Source organism: Cupressus sempervirens, chromosome 5, assembly GCF_028749045.1.
Source record: "Cupressus sempervirens isolate cs-2001-9-10 chromosome 5, ASM2874904v1, whole genome shotgun sequence".
NCBI classification, from domain to species: Eukaryota; Viridiplantae; Streptophyta; class Pinopsida; order Cupressales; family Cupressaceae; genus Cupressus; species Cupressus sempervirens.
This window is the reverse complement of record NC_143122.1, coordinates 871,252,062-871,267,356: the sequence shown is the minus strand read 5'-3', so window position 1 is coordinate 871,267,356 and position 15,295 is coordinate 871,252,062. Positions and strand designations below refer to the sequence as shown.

General features: G+C 36.3%; 1 protein-coding gene across 4 annotated transcripts in view; it reads left to right on the top strand.

Annotated features, from left to right (window-relative positions):
• The window catches only part of LOC149558698 (putative F-box protein At5g39460), a 208,028-nt gene that overhangs the window by 135,971 nt on the left and 56,762 nt on the right, over positions 1 to 15,295 (top strand). For all 4 annotated transcript variants that reach the window (XM_089832799.1, XM_089832797.1, XM_089832798.1 and 1 more), the window contains exons 6-7: positions 1,034 to 1,216; positions 3,051 to 3,183. In XM_089832799.1, the coding sequence (XP_089688925.1) occupies positions 1,034 to 1,216; positions 3,051 to 3,183 (316 nt within the window). The remainder of the gene's footprint in view (positions 1 to 1,033; positions 1,217 to 3,050; positions 3,184 to 15,295) is intronic.

The following is a 15,295-nucleotide window of genomic DNA, read 5'->3' as shown; positions in this document are numbered from 1 at the left end:
TCTCCACATAACATTAAAATATAATAAAGTGCCATTATAGTAATTTATTAATTGCTTTTGGCTCCCAAAAATGACCTTTTCCACCATAACATAATATTCTGACACACAAGGCCGTTATTTCTTGTGCCTACGAATTGAAAATTTCAAATCCAGTTTCAATAGAGCTATGATACTGAGGTGACCAATATAGAACACTGGGAAAAATAGCCACCTCAACATATTTAGATTAATAATAATTTAATTGTCTTGTGAAAGCATATGAAGAAGCATGAAAATCGAAATCTGACAACACCAAAGTGATGCTGATGAAGAAAGACAATGAATGAACTTGACGAGGTGATGTACTATAAATAGGTGCTCCCTCCATGATTCTTGGAGCCCAAACGAGAAGCTCGAAATAAAAACTAAGAGCATCACTCAACTTTTCTAACTCAACTGAGCTCATTGGAACCAACAGTTTGAGTTACTATAAATAGTAAGTTCCTCAAACGGAGCCAAAATACACCATAAGCTGTTGGAGAGCCTACAACCCACAAGTGGGACTCTCAAATCCCACTGTCATCTCACGAGCGTCGCAATGGTGAACTGACCAAGCTAATTGCAAGAACCTACTAAAAATGGGGACATTACAATTATTGCAAGTTGGTGCTTAATACATGTTAGTCTGAATATTTTATACTATTTATTAGCCCAATTATTGTAGTTGAGAATTTGTCATTAATAGGATGCAGGATCTAACACAAGTCAATTACAAACACTATTTTGTTATGTGCATTTCATCTGTGGGTAATTTTCTGTTTGCAATCTGGAAGTAGAAAATGTTGAAAGAATATCCCTTTATGGACTGAAAATAGGCGTTTTCTAGGCAGTTTCTTTGTGTTTGCTAACAATCATAGTGTTGAACCTCTCTCAAACATCAGAATCACCTGAATTGTGTTTGTTATCTTCTTGGAGTCTTTTTGAACATGCAATATTTGGTTTCTTAAAAAATTCATTTTCCTGTTTATTACAAGTTCTTTATATTCTTTTTCAGGTACAAAAAGCTTCTCAAGAAGCAATAGGATTAACAAATCTGCATACAGAAAGCTTAAAGTTGATGAACCAAAGCCAGGTCAGGAGCTTGCTGGACTTTGGAGTGGGATGTATGGTCCCCATGGCCTGGAAATAGTGAAAGTATCTTATACCAATGATGAAATTATAGCAAATAAAATCCTTGGTATGCTCCAGTTTGCTCAAACATATTGAGATATCTTACTGAAGGGACAACTTAGCTGTGGGCTAAAAGCTTTGGATTTGAAAATACTAAACTATATACTGATTGCATTATGATTTAAGATTTTCTAGAATTAGATTCAAGCTTGTTTTCATTTAGTACTTCAATGAACAGTTGGTGACAGTGTCCCTTGGTTATTTTGAAGTGTGAGTGATCTTGTGTTTGGTACAATTTGCATATGTATGGGAAGGATTGCAACAATGTGCACATTTTATTTAATCAGTTTTTTTTAAGGCCTGTTATTTTATGTGGAATATGATTATTATCGTTTTAATGCTTGCATGATGAAGTTTGTGTAATTAATTTTGCTTTTGTTTATCAACTTAAGTCTTTAATCATAGCTAAAAATCTTGTCTACTATAAAGGATTCATATAATGTTCACCATATGGACTATTTTAACCGTTAGCTAGGTGATGTATTAAATTGAACTAATATAGTTTTGGTTGAAAAGAACTGATCAGATACAAGTTTGTTATGAATTGTTGTTGCTTGACTATTTTACTTCAGGTCATTATGAAATGCAACATAAGAAACACATGTTGAGATTGGTATATATGGGATTTTGGTTGTGTGGGCATTTATACTTAATAGTTTATTCTATGACCTGAAAGAGGTTCTTTTGAACTGACAACTTATCTTGATAATGCAATCATTGCCTTTATATGGTTTGATTTCATTTTATCGTGGACCTTTCTAGACCAACAAATCCTTTTGGTATCTGTTATTTCTTATAGGCCTTTTCATTAATAGTGCCACCAGCTTCTTTTTTTCAGCTTCAGATCAAGTAATTTCACTTTCAATATGTTCATGAACAAATTCTTGCTATCATGTTTCTTCTTATCCTCAATTGGTTATGATTGGTCAATCTACAACTTTCTTCTTTCAGCAAACAATATTTTTTGGAGCAATGACCTTGATATTATTAACACCTGATAAACAATAGGGGTTTAAGCTGACGTCGCATTTAATAACCAGGTGTGTCTTAGGCCTCTCTTCCAATTTTCATCTTTCACATGGGAAATGGATGCATAAGCTGAACAACCAGAAATCACTTATTTTCTTGGCTGATTTTATCCTTTGCATCTTGACCAGTGTGATGGGATGGACTACTTAAAGAAGTTTACAGTTGTGTGAATAGCATCTATAAAAAAATATGTTTTATGAATTTCTGATCTGTATCAAGCTTTTGGCCATTTCTTTTGCAGAGCTTATAGACTCACATCAGTGGCCATTCTTACTTTTATATGATTGTTAATTTTCTTCCCAGTATTATACATTTGCATTTCCTTTGTAAAATCAACTCTTTTCATTTGTAGACTACTTTTCATTTATTATAAAAATTACTATATGTGAACATCATGAGAAAGAAATAGTTGACATGTAATATATTAGAACATGGCCGTTTTCTAAACTAAATTTGTTATTGCTATTCCCACTTATCGATTAATTGTTCATATATCAACAAAAAGAGAACCATTAGATTTAGATAAATGTAGGAAGTTTAAGAAAACAAAGAACTTCATATGTTCTTAATTAATTGCCATTGTTGGAATATAATTAGATCGATTTGCAGGATGTATCCCAATTCGTACCTACTAATGGCTATATTTTTATGTTATATCTAATTTGATACAATTATATTATGCAATCAAGATAGTCATAGGCAGTTTTATAGCAATCATATGTTCCATCCAATGTATTCCACACATGTTTCTTTTGCCACAATTAGAATTTGTTCATTATGAGTCATTAACTCATTTATTGTGCGATAATCAGGTGATCCTAATGTACCTTGCAATGAAGTGACATTCAAAGTTAAACTTTCTTCAGTGAATATGGAGGTCCGATTGGACCTTCGAAGGAATCTCATGGGAATTGAAGAGGATGACGCCTTAGACATCGCTAGAACGTGAGTTCTCTCACATAAGGTTCAATTTTCATTGATACTTATAGCAAAATTAATTCTGTTTCTGTCAATTGGATAGTGTGGATGGAAATATCTATTTTTCTATATACTGTGTTTGGAATGTATGCACATGTTGAAGCAATGTAGTCGATTTGGTTTCGTTCACCATAATCTTTTAAGCCTTTTTTTAGCATCAACATTAATTGTTTCTTGATAATTTGACCTGGATATGTCACTTTTCATTCTTGGACTTTTATAGCTACTGAAATGGCTTCTTCTTTGTTAGGTTTGATAACAAACTTGTAGCAATAAATCTACTCCGAAATAAAACATTATGATGAAATAAAATCTAATGCAACCATTGTATTCAATTTGATCTTTAAATGAATGGAAAGAGTAACAATATATAGCCTCTGATTTTCCAAATTTAATGAGGATAGGGAAGGATGTTAAAAGCAAGGGAAAGACATAAACTCATTATCCTATCTCACCTAAGTAATAAAAAGGAAGGTACTGAAGTAAACCTAATAGTAAATGTAATAGCCTACACAACACCCTGCTTAAGTGCAATTGAGGTTAAAATAAGAAATGGATCTTGACTAAACAAGTTTTGTTAAGTGCCTATGTACCTTAGAATCACCAGCCCAATGACAATTTGTATATCGTACCAAGTCTGTATCTTGGCCTGTCACACAATGCATCCCATATGAATGCCTCTTCTATATAAAGTGCAATATATGCTTGGAAGTTCTCCAATGAAGCTCATGAAATTCTTGCAGAAATAAAGAGACCATGCCAATTATGTAGGAAATTCTAGTATGACTGTGTGTGAGGTATGTGAGACTCCCTGCAATTTGTCAATACAAGGGATCATCAATGAAAGAAATCCAACAACTAGCCTCCAACTTGATTCCTTATATAGGGGGAACTGTTATGTGCTTACACACAATTATCCGAAACTAGAGAGAAGATGAGAGCATAAGGATGAACAAATTCTCTGAAGTAAAAATTCTAGTTACTAGATTCATGTCTGGGAGGCTAGGTTCAGGTTTGATCCAGATTCGGATATGTGTTTCGTTTGGATTCACGGGCCAGCATATCCAAACTAATCTATAGTGTAAAACAAGGATCATGTCTGAATCGACATGAATCCAACACGAATCCTCAAGGATGAAGTGCAAATTTGCCCGAATCATCAAGGATCCATAGGCAGGCCAAGCTTTTAAGTGGATCCAACTTATTTAAGATGACTTTTTAAATTTTTTTTGCCTTCTAACCCTAAAATGACCCTTTTATTCAACATCCAGATACATTTCACCTCAAATTTGCTCTCTATTTTGCTCTCGTTGTATATTTCTCTTATTTGTTTGTATCTATGACACACACAAACACATATTTCTATACACACACACACACACATATTTCTATACACACACACACATACACATACATATTTCTATAGACACACACACACACACGAATACATAATAGGATTTTTTTTTCATGAATCTGATTTGCGTGCCCAAATCGGATTTGGATCCCAAATCAGCAACTAAGGCAAAAATGAATAAACCTATCTTGCTTTTAAGAAAAACCTGCAATCAATGCTTCTAACTTCCCAATGTTTGTTACTCCTTGTCGATGGGTAGATTTTTCCAATTATTTTATACTTGCTATGATTGTTTTTAGTGCCTTGAACACTAATTCTCTTTCACTGGTACTCCTACTTAGGCATGTCTATTTGAAACCAACATTCAACATTTCAAGTATGAATGAGCATATAGTTTTTCTCTTTCTGTTGTTGCCTTCTTGCATAGTTTTGTTTCTTTCTCACTTGGTGTAGTGTCTATAGTTGGCAAACTTGGCGAGTACTCGTGCTTTTTTCAGCTCGTCAAGCTACTTATGAGTTAAATTACGTTAGAAGTGAGTACTTACCAAAAAAATCAGTGACTTGGACAAGAATACTTTCCAAATATGTTAAAAAAGAAAAACAAAAGAAATGAAGAAAAAAAGTTGAAAGTTTTTTCGTTTTTTTCCCAATAAATGTATGGGCATCCCTCACACTTTCACACACTACTTGGAGAGTAAATATTGTTTACAAAATTGTGCCAAATAACTAATTCCGTTTGTAAGAGATAAAACTGTGAAATGTTATGGGACATTAAGTTTTGTGTGGTTTTAAAGGCCTTAATTTGGCTTGGTGGTGGGAGCATTGTCCATCAACCTTGTTGGGGGTGTTTCTCTTAGATGCCCATGAGGTGTGTTTCCCCTCAATGTTGTCGAGGGAGTTGTCCACAAATGCCTTTGAGGGGCATTGCCCCTTGACCCCATTGGGGGTGTTTTCCCCTAATCCCTTGAAGGATGGTACCCCTCAACTCCATTGGAGTTTCCATTCCTAGACCCCAACAAGTTATTGGGATCTCTTCTCATAAAGAAATTTGACTACAATGAGGGGACTTTGGGGTGGAGATCAAAATTGACAACTTAGACAATTATCTTTATCACTATCATAGTATCATTGATCATGTAATGTGGCCATTTTTGGATTCTCCTACTTTATAGTTGACTTTGTCCTTTTGGGATGTGAGGGTCATATTAAAGTGGTTGTTTAGCGAGTTTGGAATGCCTAGAGGACTTGAAGGGCACTTTCTATGATTATTTTCGGCTTCCAGTGCACTCTCCAAGATTATTGGAGAGAGCATCTTTTTATAGCAAGTCACCTGGTTTGATCCAATTATCTATCATCATTAGTGTCATTCATGTACAACCAATTTTCAATTTTGATGCTTTTCAGTCATTTCCACAGTTTGGGTGTAATACTGAGCTATATTTAATTAGTTTGACAAAGATTGCCATTTTTCAGTTAATATTTAATCAAACACCTTAGTTTTATAGCTCGTTGGAAAGATAATTGAAAATATTAAATGTTAGATGCTTAACCTTATGCCTAAAGTGCCTAGAATCATTAATACTTAAACAAATCACTTTTGGAAGGTTATAAGGATTAACTAAACTAGCATGCCAATCTGTAGACTAATATATGTATAGTATGCAAAGAGATATCTTGGATTGAAACCTAGCTTTTAATCAAATCTTATTGTTAGTAAACACTTAACCTATTTGTTAGTAAGGCATGGAGCAATGGACAATGAATGTAACAAAATCAAACTTCATATTGATCTCGTATCATTTATTTGTTAGAATTCTTCTTTTACTTCATCTTAAACTCATGTATTTAATGCTAGCTAATTAAATTATTTTAATGTATAATTACCTCATGTTCATAATGGGATCTTTGTTATTTAATAAGATTTATTTGTTGGTTAATTTACAATTGCAAGATTAACTTAGTAAAATCTATTGTTAAATAATCTAATTTTTGAGAAATAGAAGGAAAAATATTTGGATATTAACCACCATTTTTGCTCATTTTGAAGATGATTAGCTTCTGATGGAAGTGACGAGGTTCTGTAATTCTTCATTTGAATTGGTGTTGATCTCTATTTTCCCATTGTGATTTCATCTTACACAAAATATGTTGAGATTGGAAATTCTTTAGATAGTGCCATGGTTGCCAATGATCAAGCTGCTAGCTATGCTTGGAATTTCCATCTTTCTATTAAATAAGGGTTTTAATGTTTTTATTGGAGAAGAGATTTTACACTGCCTCCATGTATTGTGAGTAACTTTCATAACTATTGCTCTCCTTCAATATTACCAGATATTTGTTTTTAGGCAATGTGTACTTGGATAAGGTTATATCTCAATGAAACATGGGGACGCTTCCCCCACAAACCCCCACATTTTTAGCACGTAGACATCTTGGCGATGAGGGTATGCGGATGGGGTGTCCTCCCACCTCCACATTTGCACTACCTAGCACCGCTAGGGATGCAAGGATGTGTAGAAGTCCTTTAAATGCTTGGATGCTCATACATCCCTAAACCATCTAAGGGGACTTCACTCATCGACAACGATGACCCATTGAAAAAACAAATTTAACTTTTCTTTAGGTTTTGAAAATGTATTTTAGGTTCCATTCCAAGCCTTAATAAACTCCTCCAAGCATTGTTTTTTCTCAAATTTCCATTTCTCATTGCTTTCTACAACACAGAGAAGAGGGAAAATGAGAGCAAGGAGTGTTTGGAGGAGTAAAAGGAGTTAGTGGAAGTGAAAGAGGAGGAAAAAGAAGAGGTGGAGGATTCTACATCTTTCTTGAAGAGATTTATCAAGTATAATGTAATGTCCCCACTATTAAGGTTAGCTTGGGATAAGAAATAATTGCAAAATAAATGTTAAAATTTAAACAATAGTAAGTCTAACTATACTATTCTACCCTCTAACCTAACCCCAACCTTAAGATGTCTCCAGATCAAGTTTTCTAACCCTTAGTTATTCTGCCATCTTCTCTGGAGTGCACCCAGTGCACCCCTTAAGGTTCTTCTTGCAAGGGACATTCCCTATCCAAGGCCTTAGCACATATGCATATGTTGACATTATCAAAATATTCTTGCCATTATACTAACCCCAAGCATGTTGGTTAGATGGAGATGATTCTCACATACCAACATGATAGAAGTTGTATCCATTTAGTAGTGTTGGCCAAATGGGAACTACGCCCATCTCTAATGCCAAGCCTATAAAATCTCTGTTGTGTCACCCAAATGGATAATTATACCCATCTCTCATACTGACACTAGGAGTTTGTATTCTACTCCATCATGCTAGCCAAATGGGATTTGCACCCATCTTTGATACTAACACTAGGAATTTTTGATCCTCCCTACATAAGGGACATTATTAATTTTTTAGGAAATATTATCTATTTTAATAAATAAATAAATTATCATTTTCATTATGTTCTTTTAAAACTTCACATTCATACACTTATATAATAAATGAGAACACACCCCTTGTGTGTGTGTGTGTGTATAAACTACTTTATTAATACAATTCTCAAGGTAAAGAATATATATACTATACCTTTTACGGTTGGTGACTGTACTACACAAACTAATGTGGTGGTCTTGATGTTTTACTTGATATCTCCTGTAGTTATGTTGGTTCAACCTAATATGCTCCCATTCTCTTTGTTATGACCATCCTCCTTTTACTTTTCTTATACACTTCATCTTATATGTCCCCCAACATTGGTAGGACTACTAATGTTTTCTTATAGCTTGCATTTGTAATGATAAGTGACCATGCTAAAAGGGATGTGTCTTTTGTTAAACAAATTTCTTTAATACTAATCATTGCACTTAAATCATGTATAGCCCCATAATGCCATTATGTAAATAGAGATCTATTTGTGAATATAAGGACCAAGCAATGATAACATGTATGAGATTTGTTTATAATATAGTGATTTGAAAAGAAGAATAGGTTGACCCATTAAATAGAAGTGAATAAATATATGACTTTGCCTTGATCATTTATGAATAGCCAAATCCCTACAATATTCATTGGATGATTAAAGGCAATGAAATTGAGGTAACGTATAATGGCTATGTTGTAAGTTGTAAATTGAAGTCATACACAATGACTATGTTGCAAGATCTAAAATTGAACATGATCAAAATAAACATAATAATATTATGATAAAGAGTCGATGTTGGTATTTGATTGATGTTAGGTTGGCTTGATAAATGTTGGTTAACATTGGTTAATATTAATATATTTTACTCATGCTTAATTATCATTTAAGGAGTTAATTATATGATAAGTAGGAGTTTTTTTTCCATAGCAAGTCAAATTGTGATATTGCTACTAGGATTTAATTGTGTTATTTTTGAGTCAAACTTATTAACTCATGTTTCACGAGTTCCATCTTTCATGAAAATAAATGGAACACTCAACACTCATTGGATCTAGGTGATGCTAATAGAGGTGAAGCATCAAGACTTCTTGGGAGGCCACCCATCCTAGTACTACTCCATCTCTAGCTCGCTTAACTAGGGAGTTTCCTCTATGGTTAAACCCACTATGCTTGCAACACTTGGTGAAGGTTTTGCAAATGGGGTTGCAAGCAGAGTGGGTTTAACCATGGAGGAAACTCTATAGTTAAGCGGGCTCGAGTTGTAGTAGTACTAGGATGGGTGACCTCTTGGGAAGTCTTGTGCTTCACCTCTATGAGCATCACCTAGATCCAGTGAGTGCTAAGTGTTCCATTTATTGTCATGAGAGATGGATTCATGTGAATCACTACTCATGAAACATGAGTCAATGAGTTCGACTCAAAAAGTACACTGTTAAATCCTAATAGTAATATCATGAGTTAATTATATATTTAGATTTAAGTTCCTCAAAATATATATATTCATAATTTTGATTTCTCCCTCTTACAATCAGGTTGGCATGCTTCTATAAATATATCTTGTATTTTAATTAATATGTTTCTTTGTCTATTTATTATGTATCATAATTGATGATAATATATGATAGTTTTGTACATACGAATATTTACTATTATATTTATATCCTATGTTAAGTTCTATTTGAACTTTATAATTGCAATTTTGTCTTTAGAGGTTCCACTCAATAAGATGAACATAGTGCCAATGCCTTCCATAGAGGGACATGACAATCTGCTCTTCCTAAAATTACTTGTCCTCAAGCAATTATTTTCTTCATGTTTAATAAAATGCTCAATTTTTTTTAAGACAGGTTTAGATTCTCATATTTTAGAGAAATAATTTTTAGATGATTGTCTAATGATGTTTATTTGAGTTTGCTCCCAAACCCTTTTTTTGTAATCAAGTTCGCTGGTATAAATAATCTATTATTTATAAATATCTATGTATTCTTATTGATAATTAAGTAAATGTGTATATCCATTTAGATTCATAAAAATGGTTTTGTGTTTTTATCTTTTACATTGTAGCCCGGCAGAATCATGCTCTAACACTATGTCATGTCCCGTTTCTAGCAACATAACTTCTACCAGGGATTTGCCTATCATTGACTCTCGTAGGCAAATAATTTTGGAAGAGAGAGTCATTCTGTTGATAGATGATTACATTCTTGCTCTCAGAAAGTTATTATCCAGTAAGTGGGGCCTACTCGTCTTAATATCGAATTGAGATTGTACTTTAACTTTATAAAGTTATTTATTTAATTTTATAAAGTTAATTAATAATAAAATACATTATAATAAGTTATTATAATAAGTTGTTCTGGAAGCTTCCAGCGACTTCTCAAAAAGTGAATAAATAGAGGACAAGAGGCACCCATTTGGACAAGCGGGTTTGAGGATTCTACTTCTATTTCAGTTGGAGCAATTTGTAGTCATTTGGTCTGCAAATTCTCAATCTATCTTTGGGAACGAAAACTCCCATTGATAAGCAATTTTGAGGGTGTGGAATATCACCCGAATTATTGCAAAAAAACTGGGAGGTGACATTTCAGTCACTTCATCTGGGCAGAGATTGGTGACCTAAGGTCAAATTTATGGTTCGTTGATATCAGAGGAAGAAGTTTACTATTGACAGATTGGGGGTACTTGAAGGAAACCAGTAGCACATTTATATGGTTGGATTTGTTTGCAAGTTGCTTCCTGGTTTTACTCGAACCCAGTCCGGCTCAGACCTCATCAAGTTGGGCATTTTTTGGGTGGAAGACTTGAATCTATATAGACAGATCGCAAGGTGAATAAATTAGAAGTAGACGAGCGAGTTCTAGGGCCATCCTTCCGTCCAGCAATGCTTCCGTGGAGTATGGATAATAAGAAAATAAATCCGCAGGTCACAGGTCGGATCACCAAACAAAGGAGAGGGTGAAATCGTATCAGTTCAAAGTATTGATTCGCCGTCTTGTAAAATTCCGCGGGTGAAATATAGCTCATTGCAAAGCGATTTTGATCAGACTTGGTGGAGAGCAAACTGCAGTTCGATTTACATTAAGCGACTCACTAAATTAGCAAGAACGACTACAGAACCCGACTCAATTCAGAGCCGGCTAGGATCGACGCCAAAATTGAAGAAATCGTGCTCAGGCCCGAACAGAGGGTGGTGGTGAGTTAGCGGCATCGGTTTTCCTTTACCAACTGGGTAATGATATTGTTCCTATTCAGTCCAGGTCTGTTATTGTATTGTGATTAGACATTGGAAAATTTAATTGTAATTAAAAAAATTCTTCCTTGAATATCGATGGTATTATTACCTATTGTTGCATCTATATTACTTGGTGAATCCTTTCGGAAATAATACAAACTGAAGGTTACATGACAAGTGTTTGACGAATTGTCCCAGTCCAATATTATTTTTAAAAGACCCACATAATAAGGGTTATCACAGTGGTATCAGAGCTGTATTCTTGCCATCCTGTTGGGTAGAACATTTTATGCAACCATATTCCAGATATTATATTCGCAGGAGAACAATACTTAAGGGCAGAGATATGGGTGAAAGACAGTCACAGAGTCCACCTAGATTTCCCAGAGTTGATGACGATGAAACCAGAGAGTTTTACAGAATCATGACTACCGAACAGCAAGAAATAGCTCAGTCACTACAAGCTTTGACTACCATAATGGAGAGAGTTGTTCAGCCCAGGATTTAGGAACAAGGTAGAGGTACACTTGATCATGATAATAGAAGTGTGGCAGGCTCACAGGGTGCTCCTAGGCGCAGATAATGGACAGCAAATAGGCCTACTCGTCCCACTTTCCTAAGGGAGGAAGCTCAGGAGATAGGAGAGGACGAATTGCCAGATGATTTTCAGGATGATCTCAGAGCTGCTACTGCTGAATGGCAAGCATTACCCCTGCATGTGCGTGAACTATTGAACTTTGATCGCTATCTGAACCAAAGGAGAGAGCATATGATGAGCAGCCGTCAGAATAGGAGGTCTAGAGGAGGTCATGATAGTGAGTTGCAGCGAGCTGTTAGCAAACTTACTTTACCATCCTTCGATGGTAGTGGTCAGATGACAGCATAGGCTTGGGTTCACAAGTTGGATACATTCCTGGCATTGAGGCCTATGTCAGAGATAGATGCCATCAGATATGCCACTTTGCATTTGGAGGGAGCAGCTCATGATTGGTGGTCACAAGGGATGGTTACGTTGCAGCACAACCAGGTGACATCTTACCAGGACTTTGTGGATAGATTGGTTGAACGTTTTGATAAAAAGGATCCGGAGATTTATTTTCACGACCTTGCTTAGTTAAGACAGTCAGGCAATTTGGAGGTTTATATTAGTGAGTTTCAGAGGTTGTCAGTTATGGTACAGGATGTGTCTGAGAGACGGTTGGTTATCCTATTCACAGAAGGATTGTCCGAACCCCTCAAGGGGTGGATTAAGGCATTTGATCCACCAACACTTCAGGAGGCCATGAGGAAAGCGCGGAGTATGGAGCTAACAACACCTTCTAGTAGGTTCATTTCCAAGAGTACTACTTCTTTCAGAGACAATAAGAAGTTTGATAAGAATAAAGGGAAGAGTATTGAAACCAAAGGAAAATCCACTACACCCTTGGATGCAGAAGCATCAAACGATTTGCGCAGAAAGAAACTATGCTTCTATTGCAAAGGCCCATATGACAGGGACCATGATTGTCCTCTGAGACCTAAAGGGAAGGCCAACAGAGTTATGTGGGCATATTACGAAGGGTCAGATTTCGACAGTGCAGCAAATGAGGATGATCACAGTAGTTCAAAACCTGAAGGAGAAACAGGGAATTCCGAACAAAAGGAAGAAACTGAGTTACATTTACAACAGGGGCGTTTGTCCAGTATTCAGCAGGAGGGATCTTTTAGGTTACGTGGTGTTCTAGCAGGACAGAAGGTGATCACATTGGTTGATACAGGTGCCACACACAACTTCATTGATGCACGATTGGTTAAGCGCCGTGGAATCAAGACAGAGGAGTTTGAGGGTCTCCGAGTACAGGTTGCTGATGGATACACTCTTAAGTGCAATAGAATGGTCAGAGACATGCCTTTACGTCTGAATAATTATGAGTTTAAAGCAGATTACCATGTGGTCAATATGGGCGACTTGGATATCGTTTTGGGTATGGCATGGTTACATTTATTGGGCGAAGTCACTTTCCATCTCAAGGACATGGAGATCAAGTTTGAGGTAGATGGGAAGCAGCATGTGTTGAGAGCTATCAGGAATAGTGATATCCGAACTATTTCTCTCAGAAGATTGGAAAGATTGGTAAGGCATAACGATATTGAATGGGCAACCGTGTGTACTCTCATGCCTACAAAGGAGGAACAACAAAAGACGAAATATCATCTAGACATCCAGATATTGAGGGAAAAGTATAGTAAGGTATTCAGCGATATTCCACTTGGAACACCACCTGATAGAGGGATTGAGCACATCATCGAATTAGAAGAGGGTGCTAAACCAGTTATGATCACTCCATACAGGCATCCAAAAAGGCTCAAAGATGAAATAGAAAAAACCATCAAGGAGCTTCTCGCAATGGGACACATTAGACCTAGTAAGTCTCCTTTTGCTTCTTCAGTAGTTTTGGTAAAAAAGAAAGATGGTTCTCTTCGGATGTGCATTGATTATAGAATGCTGAATAAGAAGACCATTAAGAATAGATATCCTATTCCACGAATTGATGAGTTGATAGATGAACTACATGGGGCATGCTACTTTAGTAAGATAGACCTAAGATCCGGTTACCAACAGATTAGAGTCAGAGAACAGGACATAGAGAAGATTGCCTTCAGATGTCATTGTGGACACTTTGAGTTTGTAGTGATGCCATTCGGGTTGACCAATGCACCAGCTACTTTCCAGTCCACCATGAATAAGGTCTTCCATCATCAGCTGAGGAAATTTGTGTTGGTTTTCTTTGATGATATCTTGGTATACAGTCAGACTTGGCGTGAGCATATGGAGCATTTAGAGACAGTATTGAAAACCTTGCAGGCAGAGTCTTTATATGCCAAAGAATCCAAATGTGATTTGGGTATGACCGAGTTATTATACTTAGGTCATATTATCAGCAGAGGAGGAGTACGGATGGATCCTGATAAGATTCATGCTATTGTGGAGTGGCCTATTCCTGAGAACCTGACCCAGCTGAGAGGATTCGTTGGTTTATGTGGCTTCTATCGCAGATTTTTTTGCGGATATTCGCGACATGTGGCTCCTATGACAGATTTGCTTAAGAAGGGAGCTTTTGTTTGGACAGCAAAGGCACAGGCTTGTTTTGATAGATTTAAGGAGATCATGACTTCATGCCCGGTACTAGCATTGCCCGATTTCTCGAAGCCATTTGAACTTCAGTGTGATGCCTCAAGAGATGGTATTGGGGCTGTTTTGATGCAGGACAAACACTTTGTTGCATATGAAAGCAGGAAACTCCGTGGGCCAGAGAGAACATTCAGCATTTACGACAAGGAGATGTTAGCTATCATGCACGCATTAGCTAAATTCAGGCAGCATCTAATAGGAGGTAAATTTTGTATAAAAATTGACCACAACAGTTTGAGACATTTCCTTGGGCAGAGAGATCTTAATGATAGATAGTAGAAATGGGTGAGTAAGCTACAGGCATACGACTTTGATATATCATACGTTAAGGGCACTCAGAATGTTGTAGCAGACGCCTTGTCACGGAGGCCACATCTCAGTGCGATGATTGCGATCTCTAAGGATTGGAAGCATTTGATTGTTGCAGAGTATGTTAGAGACTCTTGGGCATCTGGGATAGTTGATGGGACAATTGTTGACACTAGGTATTCACTTATGGATGACTTGATCATTTACAAGAATAGGATTTTTTTAGTCCCAGGATCGAAGGTGAAATGGTCTATTATGCGGGCTCTTCATGATTCACCCATAGCTGGTCATCCCGGGTACTTTAAAACATATAGACAGGTGCGGGAATGGTTTACATGGAAAGGACTCAAGAAGGATGTATTGCAGTATGTTCGTGAGTGTCCTGTTTGTCAACAGAATAAACAGGAGCACACCTTCCCAGCAGGACTCCTACAGCCACTTCCCATCCCTAGACAAAAGTGGGAATGCATATCCATGGATTTCATTACAGGGTTGCCCAAGGCTCAGGGACGCGATTGCATTTATGTGGTGGTAGATAGACTAACGAAATATGCTCACTTTTTTCCCATCACCACGACTTATA